This window comes from Aythya fuligula, chromosome Z, assembly GCF_009819795.1.
Source record: "Aythya fuligula isolate bAytFul2 chromosome Z, bAytFul2.pri, whole genome shotgun sequence".
Classification (NCBI taxonomy): Eukaryota; Metazoa; Chordata; class Aves; order Anseriformes; family Anatidae; genus Aythya; species Aythya fuligula.
Genome location: NC_045593.1, coordinates 82,119,235 through 82,142,016, shown reverse-complemented (window position 1 = coordinate 82,142,016; position 22,782 = coordinate 82,119,235). Strand labels below are relative to the sequence as shown.

Sequence of the window (22,782 nt, the reverse complement as noted above, 5' to 3'; positions counted from 1 at the left end):
CTGCAATCCTCGCTGATTATTTCCACAGATAAGACTGCACTATATGCCTTTCTGTTCTGAAACACGCAGCTGACAAGCACAGTGGTGTCCTTTGATGAATCAAGTGAAAGGTGAGAGGAAAAATACCTGTGGCCATGCAGTCATTTATTGTTTTTTTTTGTTTGTTTTTTTTTTTTAAGAACTCGAGTCCAAATATATTACTTTTCTGGATGTTGGGAAAGGCATTCTAATCTCTGACAATCACATTTAAAAATTAAAAAATAATAATAATAATAAATAATAATAATAATAATAAGTTACCTTGAAGATTCAGATTTATTTCAATACTTCTCTGGAATTTGCTTGCAAAAAAATAAATACATAAATACATAAATAAAAATAAATGGGCATGGACCGAGAGGATGCAGAAGCAGTGCTAATGAGCACACGGTGGAGCCCGGCTCTCAGCATCACCGTGAGCCAGCCGCGAAGCCCAGCCCTGCTTTCCCAGCAGCGTGTGGGCAAACCTCACCAGAAAAGCTGCACAACACGTTTTGCCTCCTGGGTGCCCCGTATGGTTCGTGGGCCTGTTTATTTTTGCTGCTGAGTCGCTCCTAGGATTTCATAATTCTGCCTTTTCTCACATCTGTGCAAGTGACTTTCCAGGAAATTTTCGCTAAGAAGAACAAATAGGTGAACAAAAAAAAGAATAGGGTGCTGAGGAGCTACCCTGGTTTTTTTTAATGAGTGTTGTCTTTATATTTTTTCACACTTAACCACAAGTCTGAGCCAGGGACGGAGGCTCCGCAGCTATGGCACGGCTCTGCAGAGGTTTCACTGCTGTCTCAAAACGTCAGGTGCACACAGACACCCCGACACGAGGGGATAAGACCAGAACCCGGTGCAGCGCATGGCCATGCTCCTTCTAACCCGTACCTCATGCTCCACCTCTGGCCTGTGCTGGACCATCCATCACCATCCCTGAAGCAGGCATTTCGAGCACATCCTGATGTTTTACTAATGGCAGCTGCAGGCTTAGGCTTCGGTTGTGCTTTCCAGGAGGGATTAATTGAAGGCATTCAGGTGTTTTTTCTCAGCTTAACAGCTTCAGCACTTATATTCTCAAAGCAAAGCATGGAAGGTTTCAGTTTAACTGTGACTAACACATAGCTCCAGTTCTGTCTTTGACAGCAAATACACTCCAGAACTCGTTACTCCTAACCATTACTTAGCAAGTCTTTAAGGCAACAACGACGAAAGAAAATCTAAGTGCAAACAGTTTCAGTATGAGTGCTTTCAGTACTTGTATAGGCACCTTCTGAAATGAGAAATATTGGGATTTTCAGCATCACAGCTCCACATCGTACGTGCTCTATCCCACCAACAAAACATCTTCTGCAAGGACGTGAATGCATCCTGGGGAAGCTGCTTCTCACTTCTGACTCCTTCAGCTTCAGGAACCATCTTCTGCTTTTGTGTGTGGACTGAAGATGGTCAGGAATGAGGCCGCTGAGAGCAATTTCTCAGTTTTTGAATTATTTCTGGGTCTCTACATGAAATAAAGAAACTCTTCTGGAGCTAAAAAGTCAGGGTGGTCTCTAGGGAAATGGGAAATGACTGCAGATCCTCCCATTAACACTAGTTAATGACTCAGAGGAGCACTGCAAGCTTTCCGGGCTGTGCTTTCAGAAAAAGTAATGACCATTCTCAGGATCACTGAGCACCACACCCAGCCGTGCAGATTTACCTGCGGCAGAGCCAGAACTCACACAAGGTAGAGGCAGGAAAGGCAGTGAGGCAGAATGGTTCCTGTTTTCACATTTCCAGTGGTCATCAGCATGAATGGTTCAGCATTGGCAATGCAACGGCTGGGACAGTGTTGAGCATATACAAAAGCCCATCGAGATTTTTTTCTGGTACAGATTTTGGACACGGTGTCCAAAATTCTGCCTGTTTGTACAGCCACATCCTTCTGCTGGATCTTGGCCTGCACAGCAGTCTGCGAATAAACACGGGTTTGTGCTGCCAAAAATCCCCCAGGTTGCCAAAATCCTCCAGGTAAGGTCTGACTCAGGTGAGCTGCTCAGAAACAGAGAGGAAGACACAGACACCGTGAAGTCACGGATGACAATAGTTAATTTCAGGTGGATCACATCATGTACAGTTCTCATATTTTTGGTAAAAATCTATTCTTATATCAATGCTAAAATCATTATGAATTTTCAAGTTTACAGTGAAGATTCCCAAGCAATGCAGTCTGTCCTATCCAGCAGGCCAGGACTTTTTTTTCTTTCACTCTATAATTTTCTAACAAACTTTTCTTTCCTCTTTCCATCACACATGCAAACACACAGAGAAAAAAAATAAAAAATAAAATAATTAAAAGAAAAAAGAATAAAAGGCAGGCAAGGGAGAGCCTGCTAGTTTCAGGAAATGGTTTGTTAAGTGAGGTCTGATCTTTATCTCCTTATAGAGGTTGGAATATTGCCATCTTCCTTGGAGCTACTGACTCCGATAATAAAGTATCACCTTCCTGGTTTTTGTCAGAAAAGAAAAAAAGAAGAAGAAAAAAAGATTTTAACCTCTTTTTTTTTTTTTTAACCTGTTTTTTCAAACTTTATGCTCCTGTAGCATCTAGATAACTTAGCAAGCAAAAAATAATAATAATAATAAAAGAGCAGAGAACAGTCAACTAATAACTCATAATAATTACCCCATGTGTTAGGCTTCAGGAAATTCAGGATGATAGATAGGAAATAAAGTTATTTGTCTGCAGAAAGGTTGTTCAATTTATTAATTTATTTTTTTTTTCTGCTACTGACAATTTTTTATAGTGATTTATACCATGCATTTTTTAAACGGGGCTTATAATATGAACATTCACGTCATCAGTCATGCATTATGGGGACAGAAGAAGCAAATTTTTTGCTTGAAGCTGACATTCAAACTTGCTGAAGATAAAGCAGACCTCTGGCTGGACACAAGAGACCCAGAACACGAGAGAAACGCCAGCCTCCGCAAGCGATGATCTCCTGAGCTGTGCCAATTTGAGTCTGCCATGTACTACAGGGCCTGATAAAAGGTTTTGGGGGGGCCTGACAAATAATAACCAATCTAAGAGTGCACAGACTTAAGTCTCCACTGCCTATTCTTAATCTAAGGAAGTGAGACTCAATCATCTTTGCATTCCATTTTTAAAATCCTGTTTGGGGTTCTATGAAACTTAATATTTAGCCTAAGAACAGTTCATTTGGGGAAAAAAAAAAAAAAAAAAAAAAAAAAAGTAATTTCTGAAAATTCACTAATATATTCACTTAACTGAACATCTGAGAGCAACTGCTAAATATATTATGTGCTTTAGTTGTACTTCATGGCATCTTCTCCATTTAAATAAAAGCAGGTTTAAATAAAGATTTGATGTCATTGCCCTGATTTGACGTTGGTGTTAACTCAGCTTTTAGGAAGTGTTGCTTTAAATCCAATTTAAATACTACACTTTCTCAGTGATGGCATCTTTCAAGTGCTATACGTACAGCAAGAAGTCTAAGATAACATTTTCAAAAGCGATTATATCTCTTAAAAGTGTAACCCAGGTCTTGCAACGCTAAAAGATTTGGATTCCAAGTCTCTTAACTGCTTTAGAATATGTTGCCCACAGTCAGAGGGCTTGAATTCAGGGGCCTGTTGTATTTTCACCGCGGTGTGTGGGTGGATAGTATTCTGCGTGGGCAGGAATTAGATTGTGTGTAATAACCGGGTGCTGAAAGTGAGAAACGGGGACAATCTGCATTGGGAAGGCAGGAAGCAGGAGGCGGTGCTGTGCAAGTCGAAGCACAGGAGTGAATTTCAGTGGGTGTCAGAGCGCTGGATGGGGAAGGATGAGGGGAAATGGCTTGCGGAGGGCACCAACACTTGCCTGCCGTGCGTCAGGCGTGTGCAGGGCTGGCAGCCGGCAGCATGGGCAGTTCAGCACATTTCCCACCAGATGGCAGGAAACATGCACGTTACCAGGACGGAGATAAAATGAATGGTGTAATATCACAAAGACTTTTAAAAGAAAAAAAAAAATGAAAAAAAGTTACACAGACCGAACGTATGCATGACTTCTGACGGGAAATGGGAAACACATGAATGCACACGGGTTGCACAACCCTCCTGCAAAAAGTGTTGCTCTGGATTTTATTGGTTTTTTATCGTTTTTTTTTTTTTTTTTTTATGATTGTTGACCATGCTCACTTAACCAAACCACATCAGCCCGTGTTCACACGTGCAGCCCCCCGGCTTTGAGCCGCACAGCACTGCACCTCGCGGCAGGGTGATGTGCCCGGCGAGAAGAGCAGTGAGAAGGTGGGTGGGTGGGTGGGTGGGTGAGCGGGTGGCATCGCTGGTGAGAAACGGGCCCAGGCGAGTCAGGACAACCTGGGCAGGAGGAAGCGTGGGAGGTGAGCTGAGAGCAGGGCTCAGCAGCGGGCTGGCGGCCAGGGGGAAAGGCTGGTGGCTGGAGGCAGGCCCGCAGAGGGGAGCTTGGGGGTGAGAGGAAGGGGTGGTGGGCAGGGGTAGTGGGAAGAGGTGGTGCTGGTCTTGCCATGCTGAGCCCTGAGCTCCCAGCACTCGTGAGGCACGTTTAAGGCCAGATGTTAACGATAAACAGCGCAATACATGCTGCCGACTGATCCACTTGTGCCCCGATTGCTGAGGGACGCTGGTGTACCTCAGTGGCTCATTTCTGGGCTCATCGGGTCTGAAGGTCTCTGCTAGAGATGGGATTCGTACCCCCAGTTTCCGAATCTGAGGCTTTAACTGCACATACCGACAACTACTGGATTCACAGCACTCTGGCAGTTCGGGGGTGTAGGGCTGTGCTGGCTATAGCCAGCAAAATGAAATACTGCAAACGCTGATCCCAATCCCGTCTCCTTACTCAAAGGGCACAAAGGTGGGAGGCCGCAGGAAGGAGGCTCATCTTTTTAGGGAAGAGATAATAGGAAATGAAAGAAAAATAAAATAAATAAATAAAGAGAGAGAGAGAGAAAGACAAAAGAGAAAAGGAAAAAAAAAAAAGAGAGAGAAAAAAAAAGGAAAAAAATGAAAGATAAAAAGTAGAAAAAGAAAAAAAAAGAAAGAGAAAAAAAGAGAAAAAAAGAGAAGAAAAGAGAAAAAAATAGAACAAAAGAGAAGAAAAGAGAAAAAGGAAAGGAAAGGAAAGGAAAGGAAAGGAAAGGAAAGGAAAGGAAAGGAAAGGAAAGGAAAGGAAAGGAAAGGAAAGGAAAGGAAAGGAAAGGAAAGGAAAGGAAAGGAAAGGAAAGGAAAGGAAAGGAAAGGAAAGGAAAGGAAAGGAAAGGAAAGGAAAGGAAAAAGGAGCAAGAGAAAGAGCAAGAGAAAAGAGAGAAGGAAAAGAAAAAGGAGAAAAGGCAAAGAAAGAGAAAGGAGAAAAGGATAAAATAGGTGGGGGAAAAAAAAAAAGAAAAAAGAAAAAAAAAAAAAAGGAAATAAAAAGGAACAAGAGAAAGAAAAGTGAAAAAGAAAAAACAGTGACAACAACGACGAAAGCAGAATTGTCTTTACTGGGGCAGTGGGTCATTATTTCAGCCCAGAGCCCAGCTCAGACGCTGTGGGAGCATAACACAGGGTGAATATGGCCTTGATGTATACTTCTTGGTGGTGGCGGCGGTGCCTTTTTAGCAGGAAAACAAAATCAGCCTCAAAAACTGGGTCAGCCTTCGTGCCGACCAGCACGGCTGACCACCCCGGGCACCTTCCAACAGCAGCGCGTGAAAACCGAGCAGCCTCAAAGCCTCAAAGCCTCACAGCCTGCGCGGTTTGCCGGAGCACGGCCACCCCCACGCCCTCCCAAAATTTGGGACCGGCGCAGGTCCCCGTGGGCAGGGACACGTCCCGCAACGCCCTGCACCCGCAGCCCGCGGCCAGCAGGGGGCGCACGCACACAGCGCGCCCGCAGCCGGCGGCGGCGAGGGGGCCGCCGGGGGCGTGGCGACGAGCGGCGGGGGCGTGGCGAGGGGCGTGGCCTCGGCGGGAGGGGGCGTGTCCGGGCGCCGCTCGCCGCGCTTATAGCGGGGAGCCGGCGGCGCGGCCCCGTCTTTGTGAGCAGGGCGCAGCGCAGCCGGGCGGCTCCGAGCGCTCCCGAGCGCTGCCGAGCGCCGGCAGCAGGGCCGGGCCGGGCCGCCGCAGCCCGCCCCATGCCGGGGCTGTAGGGTCGGCGCCGAGCCTGCCCGCCGGCCGTGCGTGGCGGAGCGGAGCGGAGCGAGCGGCCGCAGGCCCTCGGCGCCTCCCTCGCCTCGCCTTCTTGTGTTCTGTTTTTGTGTTTTTTTTTTTTTATTATTTTTTATTTTTATTTTTTTCGTCCTTTATTTTTGTACGCGCTCGCCGTACACCATGGTGCTGGGGAAGGTGAAGAGCCTGACGATAAGCTTCGACTGTCTGAACGACAGCAACGTCCCCGTGTACTCCAGCGGGGACACGGTCTCAGGAAGGGTCAGCCTAGAAGTGACGGGGGAGATCCGCGTCAAGTCGCTCAAGATCCACGCGCGGGGCCACGCCAAGGTGCGCTGGACCGAGTCGCGCAACGCCGGCTCCAACACCGCCTACACGCAGAACTACACCGAGGAGGTCGAGTACTTCAACCACAAGGACGTCCTCATCGGCCAGGAGCGAGGTGAGGGGGGCTCTGCCCTGCCCTGCCCTGCCCCGCAGCATCCCTGCTCCCCCGCCGTGTGTGTGTGTGTGCCTGTGTGTGTGTGTGCGACTGGGGTTGAGGAGGGTGAAGACAAAAAAAAAAAAAGAGAGAAAAAAAAAAAAAAAACTCTTGGGGGGCACTCCGGGGTTGTTTTTGCGAAGTTTCCACCCTTTGTTAGAAGCGGTTCAATCCTGTTTGGGACCGGTCCTGGCGAGAAGGGGAGGGGAGGGAGGGGAGGGGGGGGGGGGGGGGTGCTGCTGCTGCCGCCGCTCGGCGGCGGAGATTGGCTGCGCGCGTCAGGTGGTGGCGATGACTTAATTCCTAGCACAGGAAAATAGTCCCCGAGCCGGTTATGTAATGGGGGGCGCTCCGCAGCCCCCTCTGTAATTATTGTTTTTTATCATTATCACTGTTTTTTGGGGTGCCCCCCCCCCCCACACACACACACCCTTCTTCAGCCTGCAGCACGTTCGCGCTGTGCTGCTGGGGTGGCTCCGCTTCGCTCCGCTCCGGGGACGAGCTGGCTGCTTCTTCCCCTTCCTTCTGAGGAGAAACCTGTCTTTTTTATTATTATTATTGTTTGTTTTTGTTTTTTTTTTCCCCCTTTGAGCTTTTCTTTTGCACAAGTTTCTCCTGCACCCTGCACGGAGCCTTCTGTGAGAAGGCTCCAGGAGACCTGTGCAGAAGCAGACCACAACCTCCCTTATTTTTTTCCCCCCTTATTTTAAATTCTTAACGCCTGCCACCCACATTAACCCCCCTTTTCGTGTTGTTTTTGTTTTTTTTTTTTTTAATCTTTGCTTTCAATTCCTGCCCCCAAACCTGAGGCAGCCCTCACAGCAACCCCCAACCCGTCCCTTGCGGCTGGCCCCCGTACGCCCTGCGGGGGGGCGGCGGCCCCGTCCCAGCCGCCCACCGCTGCGGCTCCGCACCTCGCGGTGCGTGTGGACGGAGCTGGGCACAGCGGCCGGCGGCTCCGCGAGGAGCCGGGCAGCGCAGCGCAGCCCCGCGGCACGGCACCGCTACCCCCACACCCGCCCCGCTCCGCCGCCTCCCACCGACTGCCTCCCCTCGGAGCTGGCGGCCGGAGCCCCGCCCCCCGCGCGCCGCCTGATTGGCCGCTCGCCGTTTGTTGCCTTGTTGCTAGGGCGATGCCAGCCGCTGATTGGCTGGCGGGGGTTGGGGTGCTGACAGGGCTCGCGCTTCCCCCCTTTTACCCCCCTCCCTCCCCCCACCACCACCAACGGCCCCCCTCAACGGCCGCCCGGTAACGGTCGCCGCGCGCGGCCCTGAGGGGGACCCGGCCCGCAGCGGGCGGCGTGAGGGGGGCGCGGCGGAGCCTTCCTCCTCCTCCTCCTCCTCCTCCTGCTCCTCCTGCTGCTGCCCGTCCTCCGCCCGCCCCCCGGTGTAATGTATACCGTACGTATACGCGCGGCTGGCTGGGATCCGCTCGCGCCGGTTTAGGCCGGTCCTCTCCTGCTCCAGCCGGGCCGCTGACTGACAGCGCGGCGGGGCTGCTGAGCTGGCAGGGCGGCCGCGGGGCCGGGCCGGGCCGCGGAGACAATGAGAAGGGGGGCGAGCAGCACGGCCGCCCCCCTTCCCTCCACCCCCACCCCCCCCTCCTCACCCCGGGGCCCTTCTGCAGCCTGGAGGGGCGTTTGTGCCACGCGTTCCCTCCCCTCCTGCCCCGCTTCAGTTATTCATCGTTTTTTATCGTCGTTTTTCGCCGTGGCGCGGTATCCGAACGCGAGCACCCGTGTCTGTATAGGACAATGGGAGCCTAAAATCCGGTGTGCTTCCATTACAGCTCCCCACTATTCAAGCAGTTGCCTTCTCCACACCATCCCGCTGTACCTGTGAGGGTATTCCGGCCCTTTTGTGTAGGAGGTGCTCGGATATTATTTATTTCCCCCCCTCCCCCTCAACTTTCTGCTGCGACAGAGTCAGCGTTTTTTCTGGTTTTTGTGGTAATTATATCGGAATAAACCACAAATTTGTGGCGGCGTTTTAAGCAATAGGAGAAATCATAACCACAAGCAAAGGTCGGCGTTCTTGGAACTGGCAAATATTTGCTCTCCGACCAAGACTGAGTTAAACTCCTGAGATTCCATGGGTTACCTCCACGCAGTGCTGACCAGGCAGTTTTGCCACTTCTCTGTGCCCATGAATTTGGTGCTTTCCAGGTGGTGCTCGGACGCCTTTTCCACCACCACCCTCCACCCTTTTCACAGCCTTTCTTTGGTGATTTTGTTTTTGGGTGCTCTTGCCAGCCAGCAGAGCAGAGGGACCTGAATCGCAAAGTGTAGTCTTACACAGCAAACTTAAAGCCACGTATAAGACCAGTTAATACCACAAAAGAGGTCTTTCCCATTTTGAATTTTAACTGGAAATCATTGTCAAAGCATGGTTTCCACTACCAATCCTTCAGGCAGACCTTGAAATGGCAGCAGTGACAGCTGTGTCCCCGTTGAGAGGCAGGGTTATGAATTAGAGCAAACAAGCCTCCACTTTCACACAAACCTGCCCATTTTATGCACCTCAAGCGCTGCAGCCCAATCCAGAAGGCCAGGTTCCTGGGACACCCTATTTCAAGCCTCACAGTGAGCGTGCAGATCCCCTTCATTCCCCAAGAGAGGCCTGTGTAATGTGCTCTAAACCTAAAACATTTGCCGATGGGTTACCATGTTGGGTTTTTGCCTCCTAGATGATGACAACTCCGAGGAAGGCCTTCACACAATCCACTCGGGAAGGCATGAATATGCATTCAGCTTCGAGCTTCCACAGACGTAAGTGTGCCTGCCTGTAATGCGCCACAACGCCCAGAGGCGCGCCTGCTTTGGGTGGAGGGGAAACCTTTTCAATGGTGGCAGGAATTGTGCTGCCGCAGAGGACATCATCTCCTTCAACTGAAGAGGTTGCTTTCCCACTTCACAAAATGGGAGCATGTTGCTGCCCGGCTCCTGCCCACTCAACCAAGTTGTAACTGATTCAGTGTCTTACAGTATTTCACCCTCCTCCCAAGGTGAGGGGTGCATTGAACTGGTTTGAGTCCTGCAGAGCGGCTCAGGTGCCTTCTAACCCAGCCTGCTGGCAGGAGCCATGCAGGCCAGCAGAACTAGAGATAAGACTCCAGCTAGATTCTCTGGGCTCAGGCGGGAATAGATGTGACCAGTTTAACTATCTCTGAACAAAAGAGGAGATTGTTCTGGTTCAAGTAGGATATATGTGCACGGGCTGGTCTCTGTGCAAAGAGCCTGGATGGAAATGAGCAAATGGATAAGGAGGTGAGCCCAGAAACATTCCTGTGCAGCATCCCATTTGTCTGAGAACAGACGAGTGAAGTGAGAGTGAGAGAAGTGTTAAGATAGAGATTGTTCCCCACTCCAATGGCTGAAGAGTGTAAGGTAGATACCGTCAGCAGAAGGTTCAAACATAAAGGAGCTCCCAGCACAGAAACCAGCTAAGATGCAAGTTGTAGTGAAACCTAATATACAGGAACAGAGAGGGTCACAGCATGGGGAGAAAAATGAGATTCCTCCTTTAAAAGGCTAGCAGTGAAGTCATTAAAGTTAGAAAAAAAAAATGGCAGAATGTTACATGAAATAGCACAGTTTCTCATTAAAGCTGGTAAACCATCTGTTTGTTACGGGTGCTGGCTTTAGCAGAACCTGCAGATGATAAACACTTCAGCGGGTCAGTTTCAAAACGAGCAGCATAGAACTTGACAGTAGATATTCCTGGAACGCTTGTAAGACCTGTATTTATGGAGATTTTTAGAGGAAATTTACTCTTCCATTGGAATCTCAACTACAAAAAGCCATAATGCTAGCCTTACCTTGAGTTGGAAGGGATGAAAGAGCAGGATACATCAATGTGAAATACTTAGCATGAAATTAAAGAGGCAGTGAAGTCTGCAAGCATTGGTCAAAACAGGCTTAAGCAACCTGAAACAATGACTGTGCAACCAGCTTCTAATAATACTGTAAAAAAAAATAAAATAAAATGGCTGGTACTAAAAGCGTAAAGGCTTGAATTTTGACACTGCCAATTTGCTATTTCTTGGTACTATCCATGGAATATTTCCGAAGTTTATTTTAAACAAATTACAGAGTGACAGTGGGAAGGAGGAAGACATTCAGGGGCTTTCTTGATATTTGCCCTTAAGGATATGCAACAGGATGAAATACTGAATATGGATTAGAAAATAACCCTCCTTCTGGATCATCAGAAAAGTGAAAATTCCAGATAGGCAAAAATGTCAAGCCTGTAACTGGTAAAGAATCATTCTAGTTCAGCACTAGGATGGCGTTCCCAGCAGAAGATAGAGAAGCTTTGTGAATAATTTAAGTTACATACTGCAATGTATCAAAACTGAAATGCTTCAATAGCTTAATACTTTGTTTTAATCAAAAGTACTGACAATTGGAGATATGTAGATTATCAACTTCTTTTGTCTTCTCATTTTTATGATGTTACAGGAAGAAAAATGGTAACGCTGAAAAGTTTGGAGAGCTTTCCGCATCGTTTTTTTTTTCCAAATCCCATGAACAACTTCTCTTAAGAGTTCAGAGCAGGGTAGCCCTGACCATTTTGTGTGTGTATACCTATGCATATACACACACACACATATTTTACATGATGTTCTAAGCTGGTCTCATCAAGGTGGAGGAAAATCAGAAGGCACTTCCAGTAGCCTCCCTCTATTCAGAACTCAAAATTGAAATACTTAACCCTGCTTAAGATGAAACAACTTAGACGCTACTGCGTGTTCTGTAACCACTAAAGTAAACCAGACACTGAGATACCAGCCGGGCAAACAATACACTTGCAGTTACGAAATACAATGTCCAAAACAGTAATTGGTTGATACTGATGCTAATTTTAAGTTGGTAGTCTTAATGTGGCCTTAAAAGGGCATGCTAAACATGAAAGTGGCCTCTTAAGTTCAAAGGAAATGTGAACTCTCCTGGCATTCTCTAGTGCAATTCATTAATTGATTCTTAAAATCTGTGCAAAACTGTATGAGGATGAATTGGAGATGATTTTTTCTCCCATATTTAATCTTGAATTTTTCTCAGATATGGAAACTTTGCAAATAAGTTACACTTCCTTAAATATTATAATGCATTTAAAATACAGTTATACATACTAATCCCTAATCTGATCGATGATATCATTACTACAAAGAGTGAGAAAGATTTTACTCAATTTTGACCTTTGTGTCCTGCACAGACCACTTGCTACCTCATTCGAAGGCAGACATGGCAGTGTGCGCTATTGGGTGAAAGCCGAATTGCATAGGCCTTGGCTTCTACCAGTAAAATTAAAGAAGGAATTTACAGTCTTTGAACATATAGATATCAACACTCCTTCATTACTGGTAAGAATTGACAGAATTATTCTTTGTTTCTGGCATAAAAAATAATGAAGTAAAATAAATGAAACAATATCAACATCGAACTTTATCTAATACTTATTTGCTAGTTTAACAACGGCTGATCTTTTAAGCATTATATCAGTTTGGCAACTCTTTAATTACTGGTATTTTGAAAGCTAACTTATCCTGTACTTGGAGTTGCTTTGTTTCTGAGATGTGTAAAATGCATTTGCCAATTTAAAGTTGATACTACTAAATTGTAACTTGTCATTAAGAAGGAAATTTTTGTGAACTGTTCCTCTGAAATTTTAAATAAAGAATAATACATGCAAGGAACAGTGTAACTTCAAAGAACGTTTTAGAGAGAGACTGCTAACTTAAAAATGCAAAGTGAAAAATGTACTGGCGTGCATAATTGATAATTTCCATATGGATGCTTTTCTACCAATGGGGAGAAATTATCACAATTCTGTATGATCTTTTTCTGAAATGTCATTTCATTAAAATCATTTCAATATCAAAACCGCTTTCAATGAGGCAATTAAATCAATCTGGCTTAAAATTCCTTTTTTCCCCCCCCTTTTCTCAAACTAATCTATGGGAGGGGAAGAGAAAAAAAAAAAAAAAAAGTCCATTGAAATAGGTTTCTTGTGTGTGGGGATGAAAAATCAGACTTGAAGAGGAACACCGGCCTTGCACAAACTCCATTAAAATCAAAAGACTCCCGTTTGACTTTAATGGGCTTTGGATCAAGTCCGAAATCCTGATGCTGTGTAAAATAACAAAGTCTGTTCATTACAGATGATACGGGATCGTTCAGAAACAGAGGAAATAGCAGTAGTCAAGGTTACAGTACTTTAGTTATTGTTTCTGAAATAACAGCGTAATGGAAAGTCAGAAGATGTTCCAATGAAAAGCTTTGCCAACAGTATGTTGGTATATGTAGGCTATGAAGCCTTTTAAGTTATACAGTATTTATTTTATGTATATAAATTGTTTTCAAGTGTGACAGTAGTATGGAGGCTGGCAGAAGAAACAGTGTTAATGAGAAATGGGATTAGGACATACTGTTTGCCTGCCTAGTGCCATTTAAATTGCTTGAGCTTTTTTCATACAAATGAAACTGTCTTTGTTTATCAACATGGGTAATACTAAGTGCATTACGAAAATTACTTTTCTTGTAGATTAAAATGCATGGAGATTGGTGGAACTATTTAATTAAACGGGCAATGTTGTTCTTTTCTTGCAGTCACCCCAAGCAGGCACAAAAGAAAAGACTCTCTGTTGTTGGTTTTGTACCTCAGGCCCAATATCCTTAAGTGCCAAAATTGAAAGGAAGGGCTACACCCCAGGTACGTAACAGAAGTAATTAGAGGAAATGTTTTTCCTTTCCTTTTTAAACTTCCATGAAAACAAAATATTAAAACTGATCTTACCATTTCGGTCTGCATTCAGCAATCTTCCCAGTGTATTGTTAACTAGGTTGCTAGTTGTGTCCCCAGATTGCTAAAGGACACTTTTGTTAAACTTGTACACTTTTTTTTTTTTTCCTAAATTAGCTAATGCTATTTTATAAGCCTACCACTGTTAACATCAGTAGATGCTTTTAAATGTGTAATGCAGTGGTATCAGAACCCACCAGTGCATTAAAATAATGTGCAGAAAGTGGGAATTTGCTAAAGCCTGTGAATAAAAAGGATGTGAAATTCTGTTTTGTTTCAGGTGAATCAATTCAGATTTTTGCTGAGATTGAGAACTGCTCTTCCCGTATGGTGGTGCCAAAGGCAGCCATTTACCAAACACAGGCATTCTATGCCAAGGGGAAAATGAAGGAAGTCAAACAGCTTGTTGCCAACCTGCGTGGAGAATCCTTGTCATCTGGCAAAACAGAAACCTGGAACGGCAAAGTGTTGAAGATTCCACCTGTTTCCCCTTCAATCCTCGACTGTAGTATAATCCGTGTGGAGTATTCACTGATGGTACGTTGGGTGGGGTCTACTTCCCTTGAGTGTGTTCGGTTTCTATCACTCCTTACACGTGGCTAACAAGCCACTCTGTACCAGTTGCAAAAGAAATACGTACCACAATACATAAAATATTAGTATCCCAACAAAATTTTTGGTTTTCGTAGTAATTTTACATAAATCTTGTAATTCCTTAAACTGTTGTGTGTTAGCTAAACAAGTGAGTCACAATTAGATGGGTTTCCCATGTGTGCACTCGTGTTAAGAATCCTGACCTGCTTTTAGTGTGGGGAGCTTGTCTCCACAGGGATGTGGGCTCTACAACTGACCATTAGGAACAAGGGCCTCATGAAAAGTTCTATGGAAAGAGAACTTCATGTAATAATTGTAAATGATCATACAAATCTACATTTTAATCATACACCTCTCCCTTTTTTCCTCTCTTCAGGTCTATGTCGATATTCCAGGAGCCATGGATTTATTCCTTAACTTACCACTGGTCATTGGTACCATTCCTCTACACCCATTTGGTAGCAGAACATCAAGTGTGAGCAGCCAGTGTAGCATGAACATGAATTGGCTTGGGCTGACACTGCCAGAAAGACCAGAAGGTAACTTGACAATACAAATCCCAATCAATTTGCTACTCTGTTGCTTTGAATTTCATCTGCTTTGTTTGTTGCTGTTGTGCTAGCAGACCCAAATTATATCCTTTCATAGTACAGACTACAGGAAATCCCTTGTGGATGTTTCCTTGACACCTACTTGTGCTCTGTGGAAGGACAGAGTTGCTGTCCTCCTAGCCTTTCTCTCAAGAAAAAGCAGTGAAATCCTGCTGTAAGTGAAAGTGCCTGATTCCATTGTGTCTCAGACTTAGCTAACAAGGCTGCTGTGTGAGAAGATGCTTCTGTTTTCAGTAGCAAATTGCTTACTGAAAGAAGCTCCTTCCCTGTGTTCTCACGTACCTAAAAAACATCCCTCTTCCATGTGCAACTCTCAGTCTTAAATTTATAGAGTCCAAAGAACTGCAGTGCCTTCCTATACAGAAATGGAACATTCAGGGTGTGTTTTAAATCCTAAGGGAATAATTAAGCCACAGTAAGGAGGCGCTAATCTGTTCTTGAACTTGAGTATAGTTTTAGAATAAAATAAAATGGCCGTTTCTTACTCTTCCTTTCATGTTGAGCAACTTTTTAAGTTGCTGATGATTTATCTACCTGCTGGTGCATCTTACAATGACAAAAGTTTAATATTTATCATGTTATATATTTTGACATGCATAAGAACTGTTGTTCGAACTGCGTGTACCTTTTCCCTGCAGCACCTCCTAGCTATGCAGAAGTGGTCACGGAGGAGCAAAGACAGTCCAGCCTTGCACCCTTAGCTGCTTGTGATGACTTCGAGAGAGCTCTGCAAGGACCGTTATTTGCATACATCCAGGAGTTCCGTTTTCTGCCTCCACCTCTCTATTCAGAAGTAGGTACCTCAGACAAAACACAATATGGGGATTAATTCACTCTTTTTCTGAACTCTGTGTTGTGGAATACATGCAGGAAGTGTTTTCTTAATAAAATCAGGAAAACACACTAAAATGTTTTTAGCCAAGAAGCAGCAATAAGATAACTTCATTTTTTTTTTTCCTTTTTAAATCAAGATGCAGATGAATTGTGTCAAGACGCTTCCATGCCTGCTTCATAGCATTGGTTACCCACAATTTTTTAATGACTTGTGCAACCTTAAATTTGAAAGGTGCCTTGTCAAGTGCCTTGGCTTGCCTCTCATGCTCTTTACTGTACACTTCTAATGATTTTTAGAAATTTCCTGAGTGTTGTTTGGAATGACAGCAACTGTTTTTACACGTGTACACACACATGTGGCTTTGTGTATGATTTCAGAAGCTTCATGTAGAAAAGGAACAAAGGTATTCTTACACAGGCATTTCTTCAGCAGTTGCATTTTAGTTCTGGAAAAGCCACTGTGATAAAAAGAAAAGCTTGACTGTGATAAAACTTTAAAAGCTTCCTATGGTTGTATCTTCCAGGTAAAAACAGTAGTATAGGACAAAAGAAAAAGTACTGTCCTTCAGCTAAAGCTTGCCTGAATTCACTCACTTTTTAAGAAAACAGCAATATGTAGCATGATGCACCGTTTCCCCCCCTGCCTCTGATTCCTTTGCCTCTTGAAACACCAGCCTGCTACTGAGTGGGCAGAAAGGGCCACTTCATTTGTGTGCTGGAGGCTTCTCTGACAATCGTGCTGCAGCTTAACTACAGAATGCAGCACTTGGATGCTTTTCATTTTAGGTACTTAAAGGTTGAGAATGCAGCTTGCTTTTTCCCTTAAACTGGCAGTATAAAATTAACCACTAGAATGTTGTCTAGAAGTGTGCACTTGGGTAGCTCTTGCCATCCATCTTCAGAGTTGTAAGTGAGATTGTATCCCTTCTTCCTTCTGTGCAGAAAGGAAAGTGTTAAGGTGTAAAGACAAAAAAAAAAGAAAACAACACTTTCATAGGTTGAGGATTAAATACTTCTAAATTAAAAGTAGGATGACCTTCTACTGATAATTCTGTCTAGTCTGAAGTAATCTTCTCAAATCAATTCAGTATTTTTAAATGACTTTATTTTAGTGGTGCAAGTCATACATACCCTCTTTTTACTCAACAATAAATAATACAAAAGATCTGTGCTACTAAAGCTGAGCTTTTCTCATGATTTTCCATAAACTTGCTGTCAGACTGTAGTTTAGAATCTTCTGCTCTAGTAGTACTGCTTATTAATTCGTCATTCTAAGTTTTTTTTATCGTGTTAGTTCAAATTATTTCAGTAACTTTGGATAAGGGAATAATGTTTTACATTGATCTTTATTAACCTTGGGAACTTTCGTTTCTGCCAGTTCTCTCTAAAATAACCCGGGTTGTAATTTTTTTCTCCTTGTGTTGTTCAGATTGATCCAAACCCAGATCAGCCCACAGATGACAGACCATCTTGCCCCTCTCGTTGAAGGAATCCATAAAAAGCTGACGTGACTTGGGTTTTGAATCGTACCTGCCATGTTGAAGGTCAAAGAATCATAGTGGAGACGCTTTCGAAGGAAGTGGTTTTGCTCTTGCCTGTATGGTGAATAAATGAAAACAACCTGTGATTATGCTTTGAAGCCTACAATAACATTGTAGGACTGCTCCACATGCTTGAAGACCTGAGCTTCCCCCCCCTCCCCTTTAAATACTGGCACATACTAGGAGCAGCCTTACTAACCTACAGTCATGTGTGTCAAAACACTCAAACCACATTGTAAGAGAGGGATGGCTTTCTCTTATGATTTTGAAAAATTTGCACATGCTCATTGCTTACATTGTGCGGTTCAGTGTCACTACAGCTTTTTCTCATTTATGCCGCACTGTTGTTACCCCCCTCTTACTTGTTTGTGGTCTGCACAACAAGGAGCAAAAGAAAGCTTTGACAAAAAAAAAAAAAAAGAAAAACAGCAGCAGACTTCAACAAATGCACTGACTTTTTCTTTTCTAATTTAATGTAGCCTGGACTTTACCTGCATATGCACATGCTCAGAATTGTCCTAGTAGGCTGGTCATGTATCACCTCTTCAGCTTGGATCCTGTTGTGGATTTATTTACAAACATCAAATGCCTTCAAGCCAATCCTTCTTGCTGTATGTTTTGCAGCCTACTGTAGTAGATAAGCAACAGAAATGGGGATATTATAGGGTTTGGGGATGGAGAGATACCAGAAGGAAACTAATAGACTTTGTTGAGATTATATTCCTTCTTGATTTCTTTTAAGAATTTGTTGCCTTTCTACTATTATCGCAAAGCAGCATTTTGTTACAGACTGCCTAAAAAATCACTTAATCTCAGGTGAACTCATCACTTGCCAAACTGTTGGAATGCTATTTGTTTTGTTACATTGCACTGTTGAATTACTTCTTTGTTTTGTGTTTGTGTTTTGTTTTTGTTCTTTATTTGAGAGGGGGATCTGCAATAGGGACATACACAAAAGTTACAAAAGCCACCCTCATTCCCTTTTCTTTCTACATTACGAAAAAGATGTTCAAGTTGTGAAGCTTTAAAAAAAATAAAGGCACAAGTGAAAGCAGCACCCGTAGACACCAGCTCAGCCTCGAATGACTTTTAAAAGGAAATAGGCAAATGCTGTCCAGGATTCATAGGCAGAGAGATACTTCAACTAGTAGGGATGGGAAGGGAAAGTAAATTTATTTTTATACATAGTTACCTAATCACCAAAAATTCTATATATAATGAGGCTCTAGTAGAAAGTATATTTCAACTGCAGGAAAAGCTTGGACTATGCTAAGAGCTCAGTTTGTGCACTTTGTATTATCTTCAGGGTTTATGATACTGTAAAAATAGAGTAGAAGTATAACTAAAGTGGGGAAAGAAGATCAGTGTTACCAGCCATACTTGGGTATTAGTTAGTTGAGGATTGCTTCGAAGATTGCATCTGCTATGTAACTCTCAAGAGCTTTAAAACGGAAAACAGCAGATTCCAGCATGCATTCGTTCAGAACACGAGAAATGACACAGGCAGAGCACTCGCCCTGAGTGCGCCCCAAGGAAGAAAAGAGTGCAGTGGAGCCGTGAGATCTGCTAACGCAAATACCAGCACTTAGATGCTAGAGATTCATACAAGCCGACTTCCCTTTTCAGAACTCGTAGCGCAGACAGTTGACAAAGGGACACGCTTCTGGTATTGACTACTTAAACAAATTGAGGCCTAACGCATCATGTGTCTATCTCCTTGTGCAATAAAACAGCTCGGAAGGAAGGGGGAGAGGAAGGCTGGTGTTGCTGCGTGGTGGTTGTTCTTAAAAAACTGCCTTCTTTTTAAGGCTTCACACGTACAAGAAAATAGGCTTTTCCATAAGTGGCCTTTATGAGAACATGAAAGATAATTCATGTTTCACAAATGCTGACAGGGTGATAAAATACAAATGAGTCGCGTTTTAAGTGATTCAGTTACAAGGCGTGGGCTTTGAGCATGAATACTGGACAAGAAGGAAATTGGGTGGTGATGTCTTAGGTTATTAGGCCAATTTTGTGAATGTCCCTTCCCTCTACCCTCTCCAACCAGAAAAAAAAAAAAAAAAAAAAAAAAAAAAACTAAAAGCTGAGGGGATCGTTGGCATAAAAGGGCATTTGGTGGTTTTACTTTTTTTTCCTTTTTTGTTGTGTTAACAGAATAGGGAACAATTGCTGATATACATAGCATTAAAGTACTTATCACAATACAACGGAGAATTGCATACGAGGCAGGATTGACCAATATTGTAGTAATTGACATGGCATCACAGCCTTTGTGATCGGAGTGAAAAATCCTATAACTTTTATCAAATAAATTTTTTCCGTTTAAATTCTTTTCTTAGTTGTTCAGAGGCATTACTCTTCCACAAGTATTGGTCAATTCTCAGCATTACAAAACATGAGGTTCACAGTTGTAGCCCAGTATTTTATATAGAATTCTGATCTGAATTAGGAAAAAGTAAGTAAAATCCAAACATTAGAGAAACAAAGTGCAATATTAAATGTTTGCTTTATAGATTATATTCTATGGCTGTTTGTATTTTTTTTTTTTTTTTTTTTTTTTTTTTTTTTTTTTTTTTTTTTAGTTTTGGTGCTGAATATGTCCTTGTAGACTCTGTTTCAAGAAAACAATATGTGGAAAACAATTTAATTTTTCCTATTGCTCTTACTTGTGGAAAATAAACTTTTTTTTAAAAAGATCTTAAAAGTTTTCAGCGTAAGGCTGAGTTTCTTACATGTGACCTAAACGTTCTGTTCAAAGACCGTCCGGGTGTAAAATGACATAGGGGAATCGTGACGGTGTCCCTCTGCGGGACATGCCATGCCAGTGCGGGACCTTTTTGGGGTGGGAGGAAGCTGTGAGGGGATTTTCCTCAAAAGCAGGAGGGTCTGGTGCACACAGCGGGGCCCGGGAGGTGCCTCCTGTTCCCCCCCCGTGGAAAACCAGCCGCAGAAAACTGCCGCATGCCCTGCCTGCAGGACGGTAGCACAGCTCTGGGCTCTCGGCGGCGCGGCCCTGCCGTGGCATCTTGCTTCCGCATACCGCACGCAGCTGAGCTCGCCGCGGCGTGGATTATCCTTGTCCTCCGGCAGCAGTGTGTTGCTTGACCTAAGAGCAGGTTCACCAGGCCAGCTGCCAGGGCCGCAGGAGGCCGGCGCGCACGGGGCTCCTGCCGATTACTTTATACCAGGACAACCTTTTTTTTTTTTGCTACCTAATTTCTGTTGCTGCGTGGCAGCGTTGGAATTTAAATTCACATCGGTGTCATGTAAGGGACAGGACTGTCTAGCAGTTTCGGGCAGTACTTTTTTGAAGTCTCGCGTTTTTCAGACAGAACCTCTTCATAGCGATTCTTTTGAAGCCTAGGTTTACTGACAGCGTTACTACAAAGTTGGGAATTATCAGTTTTGTTCTTAGATGTCTGATTTCTTTACAAACAAATGCTTTGTATTTCTGGATATTAAAATACCCGTTCACACATACAAATCTCCTACACTAGGGCGTAAAACTGGCGGCTCTTCCACATCTGCTGCCCATGTGGTATCCATCCAGGGGATGGGAAGTTACAAAGCTCGCACACTTAACACTTCCAAAGAGAGACATTAAGCAATGTCACAAAACTAATCAGCATCTTTTTTTTTTAGCAATTACCTCTCTAGAACATGTACATGGCACTTAACCCCTGTTTGGGGCTTTGTAGGGCTGGATTTGTGTGACAGCTCTTCCACTTTCTTCCCCGGGAAACCAACCTGCAAAGGCAGACGGTCAGGCGCGCTCCACCTGCCCTGCAGCTGATACCCTTGAAATGGGAAATAATTAACCTATTTCTTCTCCCGGCAGTCGCTCCCTCCTGGAACTCCCCTGCCCAGCTACAGCCTGCTATTTTTAGAGCTGGATCTCCCTGCCTCCTGACCTCGCGGACATCAGGACGCGGCGGTAGCTTCTGAGCTGGGGCCAGATGCGGCCACGAAATCCGAGTTGGACGGCGAACCCTTCGTCTGATCCAGCTCCTAACAGACGATTCCGCGCTCCGAAGGACGTCGCGTTTTCGGTGTGCTCCAGGCACCTTGCTGCTGACGTTAGCCAGGCTCGGGTGAAGGACAAGGACCTCGAATAGCAAAGGTGAGAGCTTTAAATGTAACAAAAAAGTCAAGTGGTTTAGGTGCATTTTTAATGGGGTAGGAACACAAGAGTTAAAAAAATAAAACCAACCCTAAGCCCGGGAACTAATCATAAAGTGCAAGGCCTGGTACTAAGTGCTCATACTGAAATCTTACACAAGGAACACAAAAAAAAACATCCCTGTGATGGTGCATCAGCATCAGGGAGAGCAGCGAGCCCCACTGCAATCTCCCCACAGGGTTTCTAGCAGGACCTGCTAGCTGCTGGCTGATTTAACAAATGTTATTTCTAAAATTTATTGGTGAGCGTGATGCCATTCAGTCTTTCTCCACAGACATAGTGATGCTCCCGTTTTCGAATGAATATATGGGAGAAGCACAGGAGGAAGGATAAATCATTGCAAAATGTAATAATTTTTTTATTATTTTTGTCTGAAAATTAATGAAATTGCCTAGGTCTAAACAAGGCCTTGCTGTCATCAGGCTGCCTAGATTCAAAATGAAACTTCCCACTAGAGATGGTCACAACAACGTTGAAGGCAAATTTGTCATGTTTGTCCCTCAGCTAACAAGCAGCACTTAATAAATCCTTCCATGGTTCCACTAGCTCTGTTACATACGCACAGTGTTCCCTGGGTAATGATTTCTGATTAATAAATGTGTTTTACTATTATTATTATTATTTACACCCTCATTTGGGAGTAAATTCTAAAGGCGTTGAAGTCTGCTAGCACCAGTCCATTTTTCTGGCTAGCCAGGCTAAGAGGAAGCATCTCCCTAACATCTTGAACTCCAGCTCCCATTTCCAAAACTGTTTGAGCGTTAAATGTGTTATAAACAAAGAAAAACCTTCACCGATGTTTTACAGCTATTTAATTATCTCCCATAAATTAAAGCAAGAGTTCTTCATACCTATCTTTTACCAGTTTAAGACAGGAAAGACAGTTTTACTGCTGCCCGTTATGTTTTAGTGCATCAGACACCATTAATTGTGACAGGGTTGCACACCTCTAAAGCAATAAAGTGATTTGTCTGCTTTACCACATAAAGGTATCCTCCCAAAGAAAACAAATGAAGAAAGCAATACCTGGCCTAGGCAGCAGTAGAACGACATAGTTTAACTTCCAAACCACATGACTGTTTACTTTTCTTCCCAAGTTTTTCCTGTTTTTTTTTTTTTTTTTTTCCCTTATAATTCAAGGTAACACAAGGAGACGGTAACAAGCTTCTCTTAATCCTTTCCCTGACTTCCCTTTTCTAGATTTTATTCAGACTTTCCAGTGTTCCAAGACATCCTACTTCTTTGAATGCTTGTCTTTGCTCCTATATCCTACACAACCAATACAACCAATCATAAAGCTCAATTTCTTCAAAAATAATCTTTTGTCTACCTTCTGTACTTGAAATGCTTTCCCAGAATGTCCTTAAAAAGCCACTCCTCAAAACCATATTTTTATTGAAAAATACCAGGAATAACAATTAGGTAGAAGGCTTGTGAATTCACAGTATAAAACTTTAATTTGTTTTCACAATATGACCCAGTCAATAGGCAGTTGCAACATGGCAATAAATTTAAGGGGTTTCAGCA

At 43.9% G+C, this 22,782-nt stretch overlaps 1 protein-coding gene across 1 annotated transcript; it reads left to right on the top strand.

Moving 5' to 3' along the window:
- Window positions 1-6,329: 6,329 nt before the first annotated feature.
- Window positions 6,330-19,149, top strand: ARRDC3 (arrestin domain containing 3). The gene is made up of 8 exons (XM_032205904.1): window positions 6,330-6,652; window positions 9,378-9,459; window positions 11,906-12,053; window positions 13,300-13,402; window positions 13,773-14,029; window positions 14,463-14,625; window positions 15,336-15,490; window positions 16,961-19,149. Exons 1-8 carry the CDS (start codon window positions 6,373-6,375, stop codon window positions 17,015-17,017), a joined length of 1,245 nt encoding a protein of 414 aa, XP_032061795.1. The 5' UTR covers window positions 6,330-6,372; the 3' UTR covers window positions 17,018-19,149.
- Window positions 19,150-22,782: the final 3,633 nt, after the last annotated feature.

What these genes read in the sequence shown, in the direction of transcription:
- ARRDC3 (XM_032205904.1), top strand. Translation starts at nt 6,373, where the DNA reads ATGGTGCTGGGGAAGGTGAAGAGCCTGACGATAAGCTTCGACTGTCTG. An exon ending in GTGTGGAGTATTCACTGATG is followed by an intron (nt 14,030 to 14,462) that starts GTACGTTGGGTG and finishes TCCTCTCTTCAG; the next exon opens with GTCTATGTCGATATTCCAGG. An exon ending in CTCCACCTCTCTATTCAGAA is followed by an intron (nt 15,491 to 16,960) that starts GTAGGTACCTCA and finishes TGTGTTGTTCAG; the next exon opens with ATTGATCCAAACCCAGATCA.